Source organism: Canis lupus, chromosome 26 (assembly GCF_048164855.1).
Source record: "Canis lupus baileyi chromosome 26, mCanLup2.hap1, whole genome shotgun sequence".
In the NCBI taxonomy this organism is placed as follows: Eukaryota; Metazoa; Chordata; class Mammalia; order Carnivora; family Canidae; genus Canis; species Canis lupus.
This window is the reverse complement of record NC_132863.1, coordinates 46527172-46540831: the sequence shown is the minus strand read 5'-3', so window position 1 is coordinate 46540831 and position 13660 is coordinate 46527172. Positions and strand designations below refer to the sequence as shown.

The 13660-nt window shown below is 33.5% G+C and overlaps 1 protein-coding gene across 10 annotated transcripts in view; it reads left to right on the top strand.

Annotated features, from left to right (window-relative positions):
- SYCP2 (synaptonemal complex protein 2) overlaps window positions 1-13660 on the top strand; it is a 78070-nt gene that overhangs the window by 56194 nt on the left and 8216 nt on the right. For 7 of the 10 annotated variants that reach the window (XM_072801617.1, XM_072801622.1, XM_072801624.1 and 4 more), the window contains exons 24-34: window positions 703-830; window positions 1613-1649; window positions 4116-4186; window positions 4273-4330; window positions 4850-4905; window positions 5337-5394; window positions 5851-6019; window positions 8385-8422; window positions 8900-9070; window positions 10482-10665; window positions 11844-12052. In XM_072801617.1, coding sequence (XP_072657718.1) covers window positions 703-830; window positions 1613-1649; window positions 4116-4186; window positions 4273-4330; window positions 4850-4905; window positions 5337-5394; window positions 5851-6019; window positions 8385-8422; window positions 8900-9070; window positions 10482-10665; window positions 11844-12052 — 1179 coding nt within the window. Of the gene's footprint in view, window positions 1-702; window positions 831-1612; window positions 1650-4115; window positions 4187-4272; window positions 4331-4849; window positions 4906-5336; window positions 5395-5850; window positions 6020-8384; window positions 8423-8899; window positions 9071-9102; window positions 10666-11843; window positions 12053-13660 lie in introns of those variants that run through there. The other 3 variants (XM_072801621.1, XM_072801625.1, XM_072801626.1) reach the window with 3 other exon arrangements.

Genomic DNA, 13660 nt, shown 5'->3' with positions numbered 1-13660 from the left:
CAGGCTCCCGGCATGGAGCCTGCTTCTCCCTCCTTCTGTGTCTCTGCCCCCCACCCCCCGTGTGTCTATCATAAATAAATAAATAAATCTTAAAAAAAGAAGGTATTAATTATGGATTCAATTTCTCTAATAGATGTAGGCCTATTTAGGTGATCCATTTCTCCTTATATGAGTTTTGGCAGATTTTGCCTTTTCAGGAATTGGCCCATTTTATTTTGGTTATCAAATTTGTGGGCATTGAATTGTTCATATTCCTTTATCAGCCTTTTAATGTCCATAAGAGTGACAGCCTCTGTTTCATTTTTGATAGTAGTAATTTCTGTCTTTTCTCTCTCTCTCTCTCTCTTTCTTTTTTTTTTTTTTTTTTTTTTTTTACCTTAGCTAACCTGGTTAAAGATGTATTGATTTTAATGATCTTTTCAAAGACTCACCTTTTAGTTGCTTTCAGTTTTTAATATGATTTATTTTTCCATGGATAGAAACTTTTATTTTGATCTCTGCAGAGCACTCTGCACCATTCTGTATGTTAGGTCTTATCCTGTGTTGTTTAATGTCTAACAAAGCCCAGACTTAGTAAATAATTTCTTACCTACTTTATGGTTCTTTTTAGTTATATAGAGAACCAGATTTTTCTTAAATATTCCTTTATTTCCTTTGAAAGTTAACTGGTAGAGTCTTCAGGTAATTTCTAAATTGTTTCAGAGAGAAAAGTCAAAAGAGAAAGGATTTACCGATGCAGCAGAATCCTTGATAAACCAAATTAATAAGAGATACAAAACGAAGGATAACATACAGTCTACAAGAAAATTCAAGGAGTCTCTGATTGACAGGTATGTTCTTAAATTTTCAACATAAATATTTTTCTGACAGGTACAGCTAAATTATTTTACAATTTTAAGAAGGTAAGTTTTGAACATCTTCAAATAATACAGCTTTCCAGTAGAGAACACCTAGTTACTTATTTACTTTTATAAATAGTAGCTGTTTAAATTATTTAGGAAGGGAACTCAATTTGAAATTAGTCATTGAAGTATGTGATTAATTTTATAAAGTATCAAAAATACCGTATTGATACAGCATACCATTTCATAAATAAATCTTTAGGATATAGACATTTTAGGATTTTCTTTATTGAGCCTAGTGATGAGTAAAACTAAATAAATTTAAATATATTGCTTAATGAAATGTGAAATTTAAATTAGCTGAAATGAGTTACTTTTATATAGAAAATACACATTTTTTTGTTTGCAGTCTTTCTGAAGGTTAGTTCTTACTGCAAAATGTTTCTTTACAGATTGGTGATTAATTCATATTTAAATTAATTCTGGCCTTATAAGACACAAAACAATTATTCTCTTGGCAGAACCATTCATTTCCAATTGCTTGGCACTTCCTACTGCATGAATGATGCAGCTTATTAACAGTTAGTGTTGCTATTTACCAGGAGTAAAGTTGCACAAGTATCAGGCTAGTGTTGTCACATTTCATTTATTTATAGCATATTGAATGTAAACTTAGTGACCCAAATGTTTTACCTTATATACAGTGGCTTTTATGAAGAACATTCTGATATTGAATTGTTTTTTTAATTTTAACAAAACCTTTCTTATAGTGGTTTTTCAAGCAAATGTGATCTACAGCTCAGCAAGGTAGGTTTCGTTTATTTAATTATACCAAATGTATAGTCACACTATATATTTGACTGTAAACATAAGATAGAATCGCAATACAGGATGGAACTAATGTTTTCAGCATGTTGATAAATGGATTAAGCAATCAACAAGTTTAGTGGCAAGTACTCAAAGTAGTCCTCTTTCTGTTCTACTTTTCAAAAAAAATAAAAAGCTTTATTTCTATATGTGAGTGAGATCTTTTCATTTTTTGGTACCTGATTCAAAAAATGTTTATCTTCATTTTTTTCCTAGTAATCCCATCTCTTCTAACAATAAGATCCTTCTTAAGTCTCTTTTTTTGTTTAAAAAGATTACTGTTTATTCAGACTTAAAATATCAATTCTCTTTGATTTATTCCTCATAATTACTTTCTATCTATTTAGTTTCAAGTTTTGAGGTTCACTTTCTGTACATTACTCTTAAATCTCCCCTCTTCTGCCCATGTGACTCCTTTTTCCTAGTTTGAGTTCTAATTTATAATCCTTGGATTATTGCAGAAGCTTTTATGTAATTCTTTTTGCCTCTAGTATTTCTCTTGCCAATCTGGCCTTCTATTCAGGACCAGCTTTTTTTTCTTTAAAGCACAGAGCTTCAGTCATGTCATTCTGTTGTTCAGATTCCTTCTTTGGTCCCTTTTGCTCAGGCTGGCTTCCTAGTCCCTTTGAAAGTCTGTTTTTATTTCCTAGTATTAGCTCCCTACGCAGGTCTCCTTTAGCCGAAGCAGAAGAACTTGAGATTCCCTGAAGTGTCTTTCCTAAGTGTTTATTCTCTTTTTTCTTCTACTCTTTGGAAAAAACTTTGAACTGGGTCAGTGTACTCTCACACTCTTTTCTGGTCCTCAAAACTTGATTCCTCCTTGCCAGTCTCACTTCAATCTGCCACCTTTTTGAAAACTTCCACAGTGTCCTGACTCAAAATCCAAATGGGCAAGAATTCTGAATCTATGCCCTGATTTCTTTGTTTTTTGTTGTTTTTTTTTTTGTTTAAAGATTTTATTTTATTTATTATATATAGAGAGAGCACAAGCAGGGAGAATGGCAGAGAGAGCGGTAGCCCAACAAGCGGCTTGATCCTAGGACTCTGGGATCATGACCTGAACCCAGGGCAGATACTCAACCAACTGAGCCACTCAGGAGTCCCCAACACCAATTTCTTTGTACCATTTCTTGATATTTTACTCACTCTTGCAGTTTTTTTTTTCTCTCCTGTGTCTTCTGTTAGACTCTGTTTAGAATCATCTTTGTACCCTGTATAACACTTTTGCTCCCTTTTATATCTTTTTTAATATTTTGGCTTATTTTTTGTTTCTTCTGCAATACCTAGCACATGCTAGCATGCAGTAGATGAATTGAACAGATGTATGTAAACACTGGTAAAAATCATACTGGAAAGGATAAGATAAGTGACAGAAGAGTAATATATTGAGGGATAAACTTTTTGAAATAATACAAATAATTATATGTAAAATAGTCAAATACATAATACAATTAAATATGAATAACTAAAATGAATAGTTTTAATATTTCCAACTTATTAAATAGACATCAGAGTATTTCTTTCAATAATTGTTTAGTGATATTAATAGTGATTTTACATAAACCTTAGTCGTTCCCGGGGATCCCTGGGTGGCGCAGCGGTTTGGCGCCTGCCTTTGGCCCAGGGCGCGATCCTGGAGACCCGGGATCGAGTCCCACATCGAGTCCCACGTCGGGCTCCCGGTGCATGGAGCCTGTTTCTCCCTCTGCCTGTGTCTCTGCCTCTCTCTCTCTCTCTCTCTCTGTGTGACTATCATAAATAAGTAAAAATTAAAAAAAAAAAAAAAAAAAAGAAACGTAGTCGTTCTCAAAGTTTTTCTATCTAAGACTTTAAAGCAAATGAGTCTGGGAAAAAAAGAAGCATGCTTGTTTTGTGATTCTAAAATCACTAAGGTTCAGCTTGTAGGATACCTGTGTAGAGTAATGCCAGTGCATTTTAAAGATATAAGGATATTATATTTTATATATAATTTATAGTACTTTCAAATTATATTCTTCATAAAGTCTTTAAAATTTTTAAGTGTAAATATTTAATACTTTTATACAGTTTACATTAAGAAAATAGTTACAGATGTAAAACATGAGTAGGAACAAGTAGAAAATAAATGAAAATATGGGGATCCCTGGGTGACTCAGCGATTTAGCGCCTGTCTTCCGCCCAGGGCGTGATCCTGGAGTCCTGGGATGGAGTCCCCACTTCGGGCTCCCTGCATGGAGCCTGCTTCTCCCTCTGCCTGTGTCTCTGTCTGTCTGTCTGTCTCTCTCTCTGTCTCGGTCTCTCATGAATAAATAAATAAAAATCTAAAAAACTAAAAAAATATATGAAAATAAAAATTGCATATGTTTTTTGTTTGCCAAGTATACTAATGTACAAGTTTGAAAGTTATACAGACTTTTTTGTGTTTAGGAAAAGGTTCAGAAAAAAAGTTACAGACAACTGAAGACTACTTTTGTTAATGTTACTTCTGAATGCCAATTGTGAGTAATTTTTCATAGATCTTAGTTTTCTTCATATTTGAAAATTTATTATATATTGGAGTTAATATTTCTCTTTATTTTTACAGGAATGATGTTTATAATTTTAACTTGAATGGAGCTGATGAGCCTATTATAAAACTTGGAGTAAGCTAGAAATCAGTGGTTTTTTATTTAATTATTCAGCATTTATTTTGTATTTACCATAGAGTTATTACAGTGTATGTTTTTTGGTTTCCGTTCTCTTGTAGATATGCTTTAAAATATTTTTAAATGTTTCAAAATTTATTTGGCACCAACTTAGGTACATTTGGTTTCCTTTCAAATCCTTTGGACTAAAGTAGTGAAAAATGAGTAATTGAGGCATGGGGGTACTGACACTACTACATCAAGAAAATCCCTTTCCTTCTCGATATGAGAAATTTAAAAACATTTACTCTAGTTTTTCTCTTGCCAATCCATCATTCTATTCAGTACCAGCTTTTTTTTAAAGTATATTTTATAATAGTGGCTTTCTTCTTAAATATAAAAATATTTAGTTAATTTTATTGATGCATCTTATGAAAGGAAGTAATAGACACTAGATTTTATATGTTTATTTTTAAAATTTTTGTTTACCTCAATTCAACACTAAGAAAAATGTTTTAATGTTTATTCACAATATAGATCCAGGAATTTCAAGCTACAGCTACAGAAGCCCGTGTGGATAATTCAATAAAATTGTAGGTGTTTTTATTAGAATTAGATGAATCAAACTAAAATAAACTTACTCTTTTTCTTCAATATTTCCTCCCAGTTTGTTTGAGAGTTTTTAACAAATGAGAAGAATGAATAAAAATGCTACTGGCATGATTACCCCATTATATTTCTAATATTTCAGCCTTTGTTTCTAAAATAAATTTGCAAATTCCATGCTCTTTTATATTAGTTGTGTCTCTTAGATGATAAAGTTGAAAGGACTTAGTCCTTTCATCTGACCTTGTTATTTTCATAATTAACTGATGTCAGAGAGCATAAGCAACTTGGCCAGAATTACATAGTGAATTTAGTAAAAGAGTAAGGCTGAAGACCCAGGTCTAACTGTCCAGTGCATGTTACCTTAAGAGAACAAATAATTAAAGTTAATTAAAATTAATGCATATTTTTGTTTAAGGATAGGTTTAAGGAATCATGATGAACTTGAAACTTCTCTCAAAACAAAAGATAAAAAAGTGAGTTATGATATCAGTATATCTATTAAAAACAGTATTTTAAAAATAATTTTCCAATGTGAAAGATGATCACAGATCTAGAAAACAAAATTATTTGGACTTTTTTTTCTTCTGTGAGATTATCCATGGGCCCCCTATGACTTTGTCATGGTCTCTGAGCTGTTTGTGATCATCTAGAAATAGAAGATATGACAGTTTTAGTTATTTTCTTTGATGACATTAACTTATGTCTCTGTGGGAGTAGGCAGTTTTAAAACAACAGAATATGAATCTCAGTCCCTGATCTGGATTTCTGAGTGACTTTCTAGATATGTTTTCGTTAATGCTAGGTAGATTAGTATGCCAAAAAATTAAGTTTTTCTGTTGCCTGGGGTTGTTTTTTGGCTTAACTTACCTTGCATAGTATATAATGAGACATGTTTCTTCATCTATTACAAGGATTTTTTTTTTTTATAGACTGTAACAGACCCTAAAAACAAAAATCTCTTTAGTGATACTGACACTGAATACGTATGTGATGACAGCAAGACTGATGTTAGCTGGCTAAAGGAACCAAAATCAAAACCACAGCTAATAGACTATAGCAGAAATAAAAATGTGAAGAAACATAAAAGTGGGAAACCAAGTAAGAAATCACTTTTTAGAGAAATATTGCAACTGATTTTACCATTTAAACTACATGAAATGCTTTGTTGGTTGATAAGTATATTTGTACATGTAGTTAGTGTTTATAACTACATAGCCTTATGAATAGAAAAAGAAGAGCAAATACACCACACTACAGATGTTTTGTTTTTTCATTTTATTATTTTTAGTAATGTAGTTATAGATAAATTTCTTTTTTACTGAGATCTTAAGAGACACAAAATATGATTTTCCTATTCTTTGGTTCATGCATACTCTAATTGCTGGTCTTCTAATGGCCTACTGTTACTCACTTATTTAGCAATTACTGTGAATGATGAATTATTAAGCACTCATGAAACCAGTACTCTAAGCAAAAATCAAATCTTGGACATCTATTTCCTGTCGCACCCAGCACATGATTTTTAGGAATTCACATAGAATTCATATAAAGATATATTGTAAGGAAAACAATTTTCTTGGAGAAATATTTTTGCCTATATCTTCCACAGAATGTCTTCTCAGCATATGGCTTCTACTTCATCTAGTGACTCTCTTAAAATAATTGAACAAGAGTTTGAGGTATAGGTTTTTGGCTAGACATACTGGCCATTTTCCTAGATGGTTTACAAAACACAAAAATTTTATATATTCCTTTTTTAAAAGACAACATAACTCTGAACTTTTAAATTGATATGTATTTTAAGGGAATCAGCTTTTTTGTCAGGATAAAAATAACCAGTTGTAACCTTTGTGCATATGTTGGGGGGAGTTGGGTGATGGCTTAAACAGAAGTAAAAATAGAAATGTGGAAATGAAGTTTGGCATGTGTTCATAAATGAGGCTGAATCTTGAAATAGATGAAGAAGAGAAGTAGCAGGATAATCATCTATAAAAGAGGCAGAAGTCTGAAAGAGCATCATGTGCTAGTGCAGGGAGTGCAGTACTGGGGTAGTTGGAGCACAGATCAGACTTGTGGGAAGATGCTGAAAGATGTACTGCATCTGGTCACGTTCCTGGACTTCGAAGCAGTGTTTTATAAGCCAAGGAGAAACATGATATGAATCACATGCTCTCAGAGAGTTTACAGTCATTTGTAACATAGGGTAGGTGATCAGAAATCTTGAGACCATTCAAGATTAGAATACTGTCATCAGTAAATACTTCAAAAACTAAACTACTGAGTCAGGGCATCTGGGTAACTCAGTCAGTTAAGTGCCTGCCTTTGGTTTAGGTCATGATCCTGGAGTCCTGGGATTAAGCTCTGGTTTGGGCTCCCCACTGAGCAGGGAGCTTGCTTCTTGCCCTCCCTCTGTCCCTACCCCTTGCTCAGCTCACTCTCTCACGCTTTCTGTTTCTCTCTCTCAAATAAATCTTTAAAATAAAATAAAATAAAATTGATCTTCTGAGTGAATTGTTTAAATGGCTGAATGATCACAAGACCATATGTAGGATCTGGGTTATTGCTAGGATTGGAAGACCTTTTTCCCAGAACTTCCTTGCTTCCTTGGTTTGGGTAATCCCATTTCTTAGGCTTCAGAGAATATTTAGAAAGTTATTTGTGCTTGAAAGGCAAAAAAGGGATAGAAACTAAAGCTTCTCTCAGTAATATGGATGAATCTTAGAAACAATGGTGAAAAATAAAGCAAATCATAGAATATTACATATGAATGAGATGATACTCTCTTCAAAGTTCATTGTATTGTTTTGGAATACTTATCTGGGAGGTAAAACTTTCTTTTTTAAGATCAAGTGAATGAGAAATAATTCAGGATAATGAAGATATTCCCTTTTGGCAGAGGGGATATTGACCATCATACAGAGTACACATAAATAGATACATCATTATTCATAATTCAGCTCTTAAATTGAATGGTAGATTCATATAGGTGTTTGACTTTATAGATTATGTTATGTATTCTCCTGCATGTTTAAGAAGTTTTAGGATGTAAAGAATATGAAAGGAAATTGGCAATTTGTATCCTACCAAACACTATAAAATTATCAATGTCAGTTTAGCCTCAAATCATCTTGAAATTTAAATTTTTGAATGAGTTTAAAGATGTATTTATTCTTGGTGTTATGATTTTAACTTTTTTTTAAAGATTTTATTTATTTATTCATGAGAGACAGAGAGAGAGAGAGAGAGAGGCAGAGACACAGGCAGGGGGAGAAGCAGGCTCCATGCAGGGAGCCTGACGTGGGACTTGATCCCAGGTCTCCAGGATCAGGCCCTGGGCGGGAGGCGGCACTAAACTGCTGAGCCACCCGGGCTGCCCATAATTTTAACTTCTATGCAAAAATATTCAAAAAAAATTTAATGCCAGTTCTTATCTATTTGAAAATTTTATTTTCTTGAATTGCAGGACCATCTTTGGAAAGGGGACAACCAAAATCTAAAATGGTAAAGCCAAGAAGTTTGTGTTCAAACACCCCTTTAAAATTATATTTCTTCTGTCATGTAAAAAAATTCATTTTTCATCTCATAATTTTATCCTTATGGTTACTTGTTTTTCCATAATTATTCTAGCCTTTGCATGCATCCTCCTACCTTTCCCTTTTTGGATCATGTTGGCCTGTTTTCTTCTGTAGTTCTAGGAACTTTTGATATCTCTGCTTCTCTTTTTTTCCTGTTTTTTACATGCGTTAAGTAATATATACCAGGCCTCTCAGACCTTTAATGACAGGGATAGAAAAAGGTGATAGAGAAGATATAAGGACAGAAAGATAAAATCCAGTCTGAAAAATATTAATCAGGAATCTTTTTATTTCTACAAATATATTATGTATATCTTGTCATAGTGCCAATTTTACAGCAAATAGTTTGTATTTCTTATATCTCAAATGTTGATCTAATAATTTAGAAATTTTTCTCCTAAAGACACCCAACAAAAACATCACCAAAAAGGTAGAGGAGAGAGTTCCAGATGGGAGAATCAGACTTCCACGAAGAGCGACAAAAACCAAAAAAAATTATAAAGATCTCTCAAATTCAGAATCAGAGAATGAACAAGAATTTTCACTTTCGTTTAAAGAGAAATTGCTAGTAAAGGTAAATAGATACAATTCAGACTAAAAATTTCTGAAAAGCCTGTGAGAATATTAAATATAGAATGTATTTTTTGCAAAAATGTCAGATTTGTCACATTTTAAGATTTAACATTCTGCATGAGAAATTTTATAGGTTAAAAGTTGATCTTTAGACAATGCGGCAAAATGTGTGATAAATTGGCATTAGTGTTACAAAACAGATGTTTGGCTCTAAGAAAATGATAACCTGAAGATCATATCTTTGAATTAGAAAAATGCTTGTTTTTTTTCAAAATTATACTCCAAAAAAGTGCAGACTGTTGGGAAGCTGTGAATCTTTCTCTTGAATGGACCTGAGATTCTTCCCATATATTGCCCACCTGTGTCCATCCCTGGCTTCTCTCTGGGAATATTACAGATGTATTCTCTAGCCATCTGTGCTAGAAAGACTTCTTTTTAACAAAGTAAAAAGCAAAACAATAACACAAAAAATTCAGTGCTTACAATATGCCAGGTGCTATGCTAAGTACTTTAACTTCTTAAAATCTCTTAAGTACCATAGGTGACTCGTATTATTATTGACATCTCATTTTACAAATGAGAAATTGAGGCTCAAAGAGATAAAGGAACTTGCCCAAGGTCACACAGGTAGGAGGTGGTAAAACAAAGGTTTGGACCCAGAGAGTCTGACACTAAAGGTAGGTCTCTGGCCATTACTCTGTTCTGATTTCACATCATTAAACTTCCATCTTCCCTTGTTTCTAACCTTGTTAACCTTTACTTGGAAGACTTTAAGGACTTTATAACTTATCTCCGGATTTTCTATCACTTCTTAATTTACTATGCACATAGCCAGCTGAGTCTTCCCAAGCCACCTTTCCTCTTATCTAACTTCAAAGAAAAACCCTGAAAATCTCCATATAGTGAAATAGTGTATCAGAATACCTTTGCAAGCTCATTTCCTCTCTTCCCCGGTAAAACAAACAGAATAACCCATGACTCCCAAACAGAACCTGTGACGTGCTTGCTTCGGCAGCACACGTACCAAACAAGACCCTTGCTTCTCCACTCCCTGTGCTGTTAGGGGTCTCTCATGGCCTTAGTATATCCCGCACCACGTCCTTTAACAGCTCCCAAGCATGACAAGTACCATGCAATCCAGGAACTTTTTCTGGTTTTTCTAAACTGGATATAATCTTCTTACAGCATTTTGTTTGTATTTCTTATAATATTACAATCCATGAACTGTATTTTTCTGTGAATTTGTCATATGCCTTCTAGTATATTAGAAAGTCCTCCGCTACTTGTGTTGAGCCCCCTGTTGTGCCTGTAAATAGTAGAAGATATTTACTATTTCAGCATAATTTGTTTTATATGTTCAAGTATAAATTCTTTGCATTTAAGTATAATTTGAGAGTTGTCAATACATTTAGGAGGAGAATATCCATTCCAGAAGCAAAACCATGAAGCTTCCAAAGAAACAACAGAACACCTTCTCTGCCGAAAAACAAAAGGATATACCATCATCTCTACCAAAAGATGCTATAAGAGATAATAGCCTTGGCTTATCTCCTATATCTTTATCTGGGAGCCCATCCTCTATAGAAGTAATGAGATGTCAGTATCACTTTTTTTCTTATAAAATATTCAATAAATTTCTGTTATAACTATAATTCTGTGAAAATAGAGTTTGAAGATTAACAAATATGCCCTTCAAAATTATGGGTACTCAAAACTTCATTTTTTGAACTAGTAAATGTTAGTAACGTGGTCTTTGCAAAGTAGACAACAGTTGTCCCTATGACAGTCAGGTCTTTAATGGTAGGGAGTTAAAGACCAAATGCTTCAATATGGAAAGTACTTATATTTACAAATTATAATGTGAAAACTGAATAAACTTTTAGGTGCTTAATCCCTAGATATATTTAATAACATGAAAATAATGATGAGCATTTCTACTTCTTCTTTTATACATTTCATTGACTAAAGTCCCCAAGAAATATCATGGTCATTCTGTGGACCCATAGTGGATTATCTTTTGTGATTTCAGGTTTTGCTTTTATTTAAAAATAACTGACAAAAATTCATATTCTTTGGAGTATTGGTGTATACACAGATATACATCACACACTTTTCTAGTTTGGAAACTATAAGTTTGTACTTTTTTTAAGCTCCTTTTAAGTATATTTTAAAGCATTTCCAAGTATCCATCTTTTCGGTTAAAATTCAGTTAAATAAGTTAACATATACTTTCTCCAAAGTAGCTGATTCATTCTTTTCTAGAATATTTTCATAGAGCATAGACCATTGTCATCTCAGATAACCACATACTAACAGACAGATGCATATGCCCTGATTTGATCTGAAAACTGAGAATCATTTACACTAAGGTTTATTTTGGCCATAAATTTCCTTGTCTATATATGAAGGATTTAAATAAGATGATTTCCCAAGCTATCTCCAACCAGAAAATTCTTTATCTTTATGTGACAGTATTGGCTAGGATGTCAAAATACTCAAGATTAGGTTGATCATTACAGAGCAGCTCATACTATAGATAATTTTGTTTGAACTTTTGAAATTTCTTGTAATTACATTTTTAAATGAGCCATAATATTTTTCAGAGTCTTACAAATTAAATATAGTTTGGTCTTGATTTATTGAACATTTATCTTTTTAAATATAGATAATATTTGAGGATTTGATTAATCATTATATTCTTAGAATATAATTGTACTATTTCTGAAGTGGACACCAGTGACAATACCTGCCATCTGTTTTTTGTGTTCTGTGAGGCAATACAGGTACAGAGAAAATAAGAGAAAGGGATTTTACTCAAGATTTTGATGGTGTGACAAAATCCCTATCACCTTCTCTGAAAACTTCACCTGAATCCTCAAACAGTAAATATGGAGTTGGAGGTCCAATAAAGTCACCTACAAACAGTGACAAAAAATTATGTGCAAGAGAAAGTTGCTCACTAATTCCACAGTCCTTCTTGTTGGTAAGAATATACATGATTTTTTTTTCCTTTTTCAGATATACCAGAGAGGGTAAATTATTTGCCTCTAATCTTAATCAAATATATATTGCTTATCCACTTAATATAGAGTTCTGGGGTTTGGTCTGTGGGAGAAGAATAACCTACTGAGATGTAAAAAGCCTCTGAAACTTCTAGACTAGTAAGTAGCTGTACAGGAGTAAGAATGTGATGTTGTGGGAAGTATTGAGTGCTGTTAGCACTATTGCTATAGGAATGATCACTTCCACAGAGGCACTGCTTACTTGTCTGTACATCCAAACCACATAGTTCATGAATGAATACTAAAATGAACAAATTTTATGGTACCTGAAAAATTCTTTATTCTTCCTCTTTTGTATATTATCAAATGTACTATTTCTTCTTATATGTAGGTATGTTCTGAAGGGTTGTAAAAAGACATTAAAGATAGGAATCAATTATGGTCAAAGTGAGGGAGGGTAGCTAAAACTGTTATGCCTACAAGGAATAGTATAAGTTGTGGATACTTTGGTACCAGTTTATAAACCCCATGCCACCTCCACTCCCCTCTTTTTTTTTTTTTTTTTTTTTTTGGCTTGGGTTATATAGATGTATTAATTTGGAGGATCTTAAAGAAGTAATGTTACAGAACTGACTACCAGGATCATATAGTTCACTATAACTGGGCATAGCAGAAAGAGTTTTGAGTCAGAATTGCATTTAAATCCTGACTCCAGGGATCCCTGGGTGGCGCAGCGGTTTGGCGCCTGCCTTTGGCCCAGGGCGCGGTCCTGGAGGCCCGGGATCGAATCCCACATCAGGCTCCCGGTGCATGGAGCCTGCTTCTCCCTCTGCCTGTGTCTCTGCCTCTCTCTCTCTCTCTCTCTCTCTCTCTCTGTGACTATCATAAATAAATTTAAAAAAAATTTTTTTAAAATAAATAAATCCTGACTCCACTATTTGCTAACTATGTAACATTTTATAAATTAATGAATCCCTCTGCACCTTAGTTTTCTCATCTGCACAGTGGGGCTGTGAAAAATTAGTCTGATTGTGTAAGCATTAATATCTGATACCTGGCAAATACCCAAATATATTATTCTCTTGATATGTGCTAAGCTCTGTATACAGAAATGGAATCAATGAGAGTTCAGTCCACCTAAAAACCTCTAACAAAACCAAACTTCTGTCCTAGCACTTTGAACCGAATGATTTTATTCCTACAGGATTTTATTCCCTTTATTCTGTTTAACCAGTAGTTTTTAGAGAGCATATTTTTCTAACAAAATCTCTCATGAAAGCACCGATGTGCCAAACAGATAAAAATGGACTACACTATTTAAAGCAGAAAGGAGGTCTGCACCCTAACCTACTCAGCCTGTCTCCCTAATAACCCCCAAAGCACCTTTGCGAGATTCTCAGTTTCTAGAGACCATAGTTTGAACACCAGTTTCCCACTGGATCATAATCCCACTGTCCTTTGTCAGAATTGCTCTACCATCCTTGGTTTCCCTGAACCCTTTATCCTTTCAGTATCCTATCTTGCAAATCTCAAAACCTAGAAAATCTCCTACCTACTTTATGTTATCAGTCTAGTTGGAGTTTTAATTG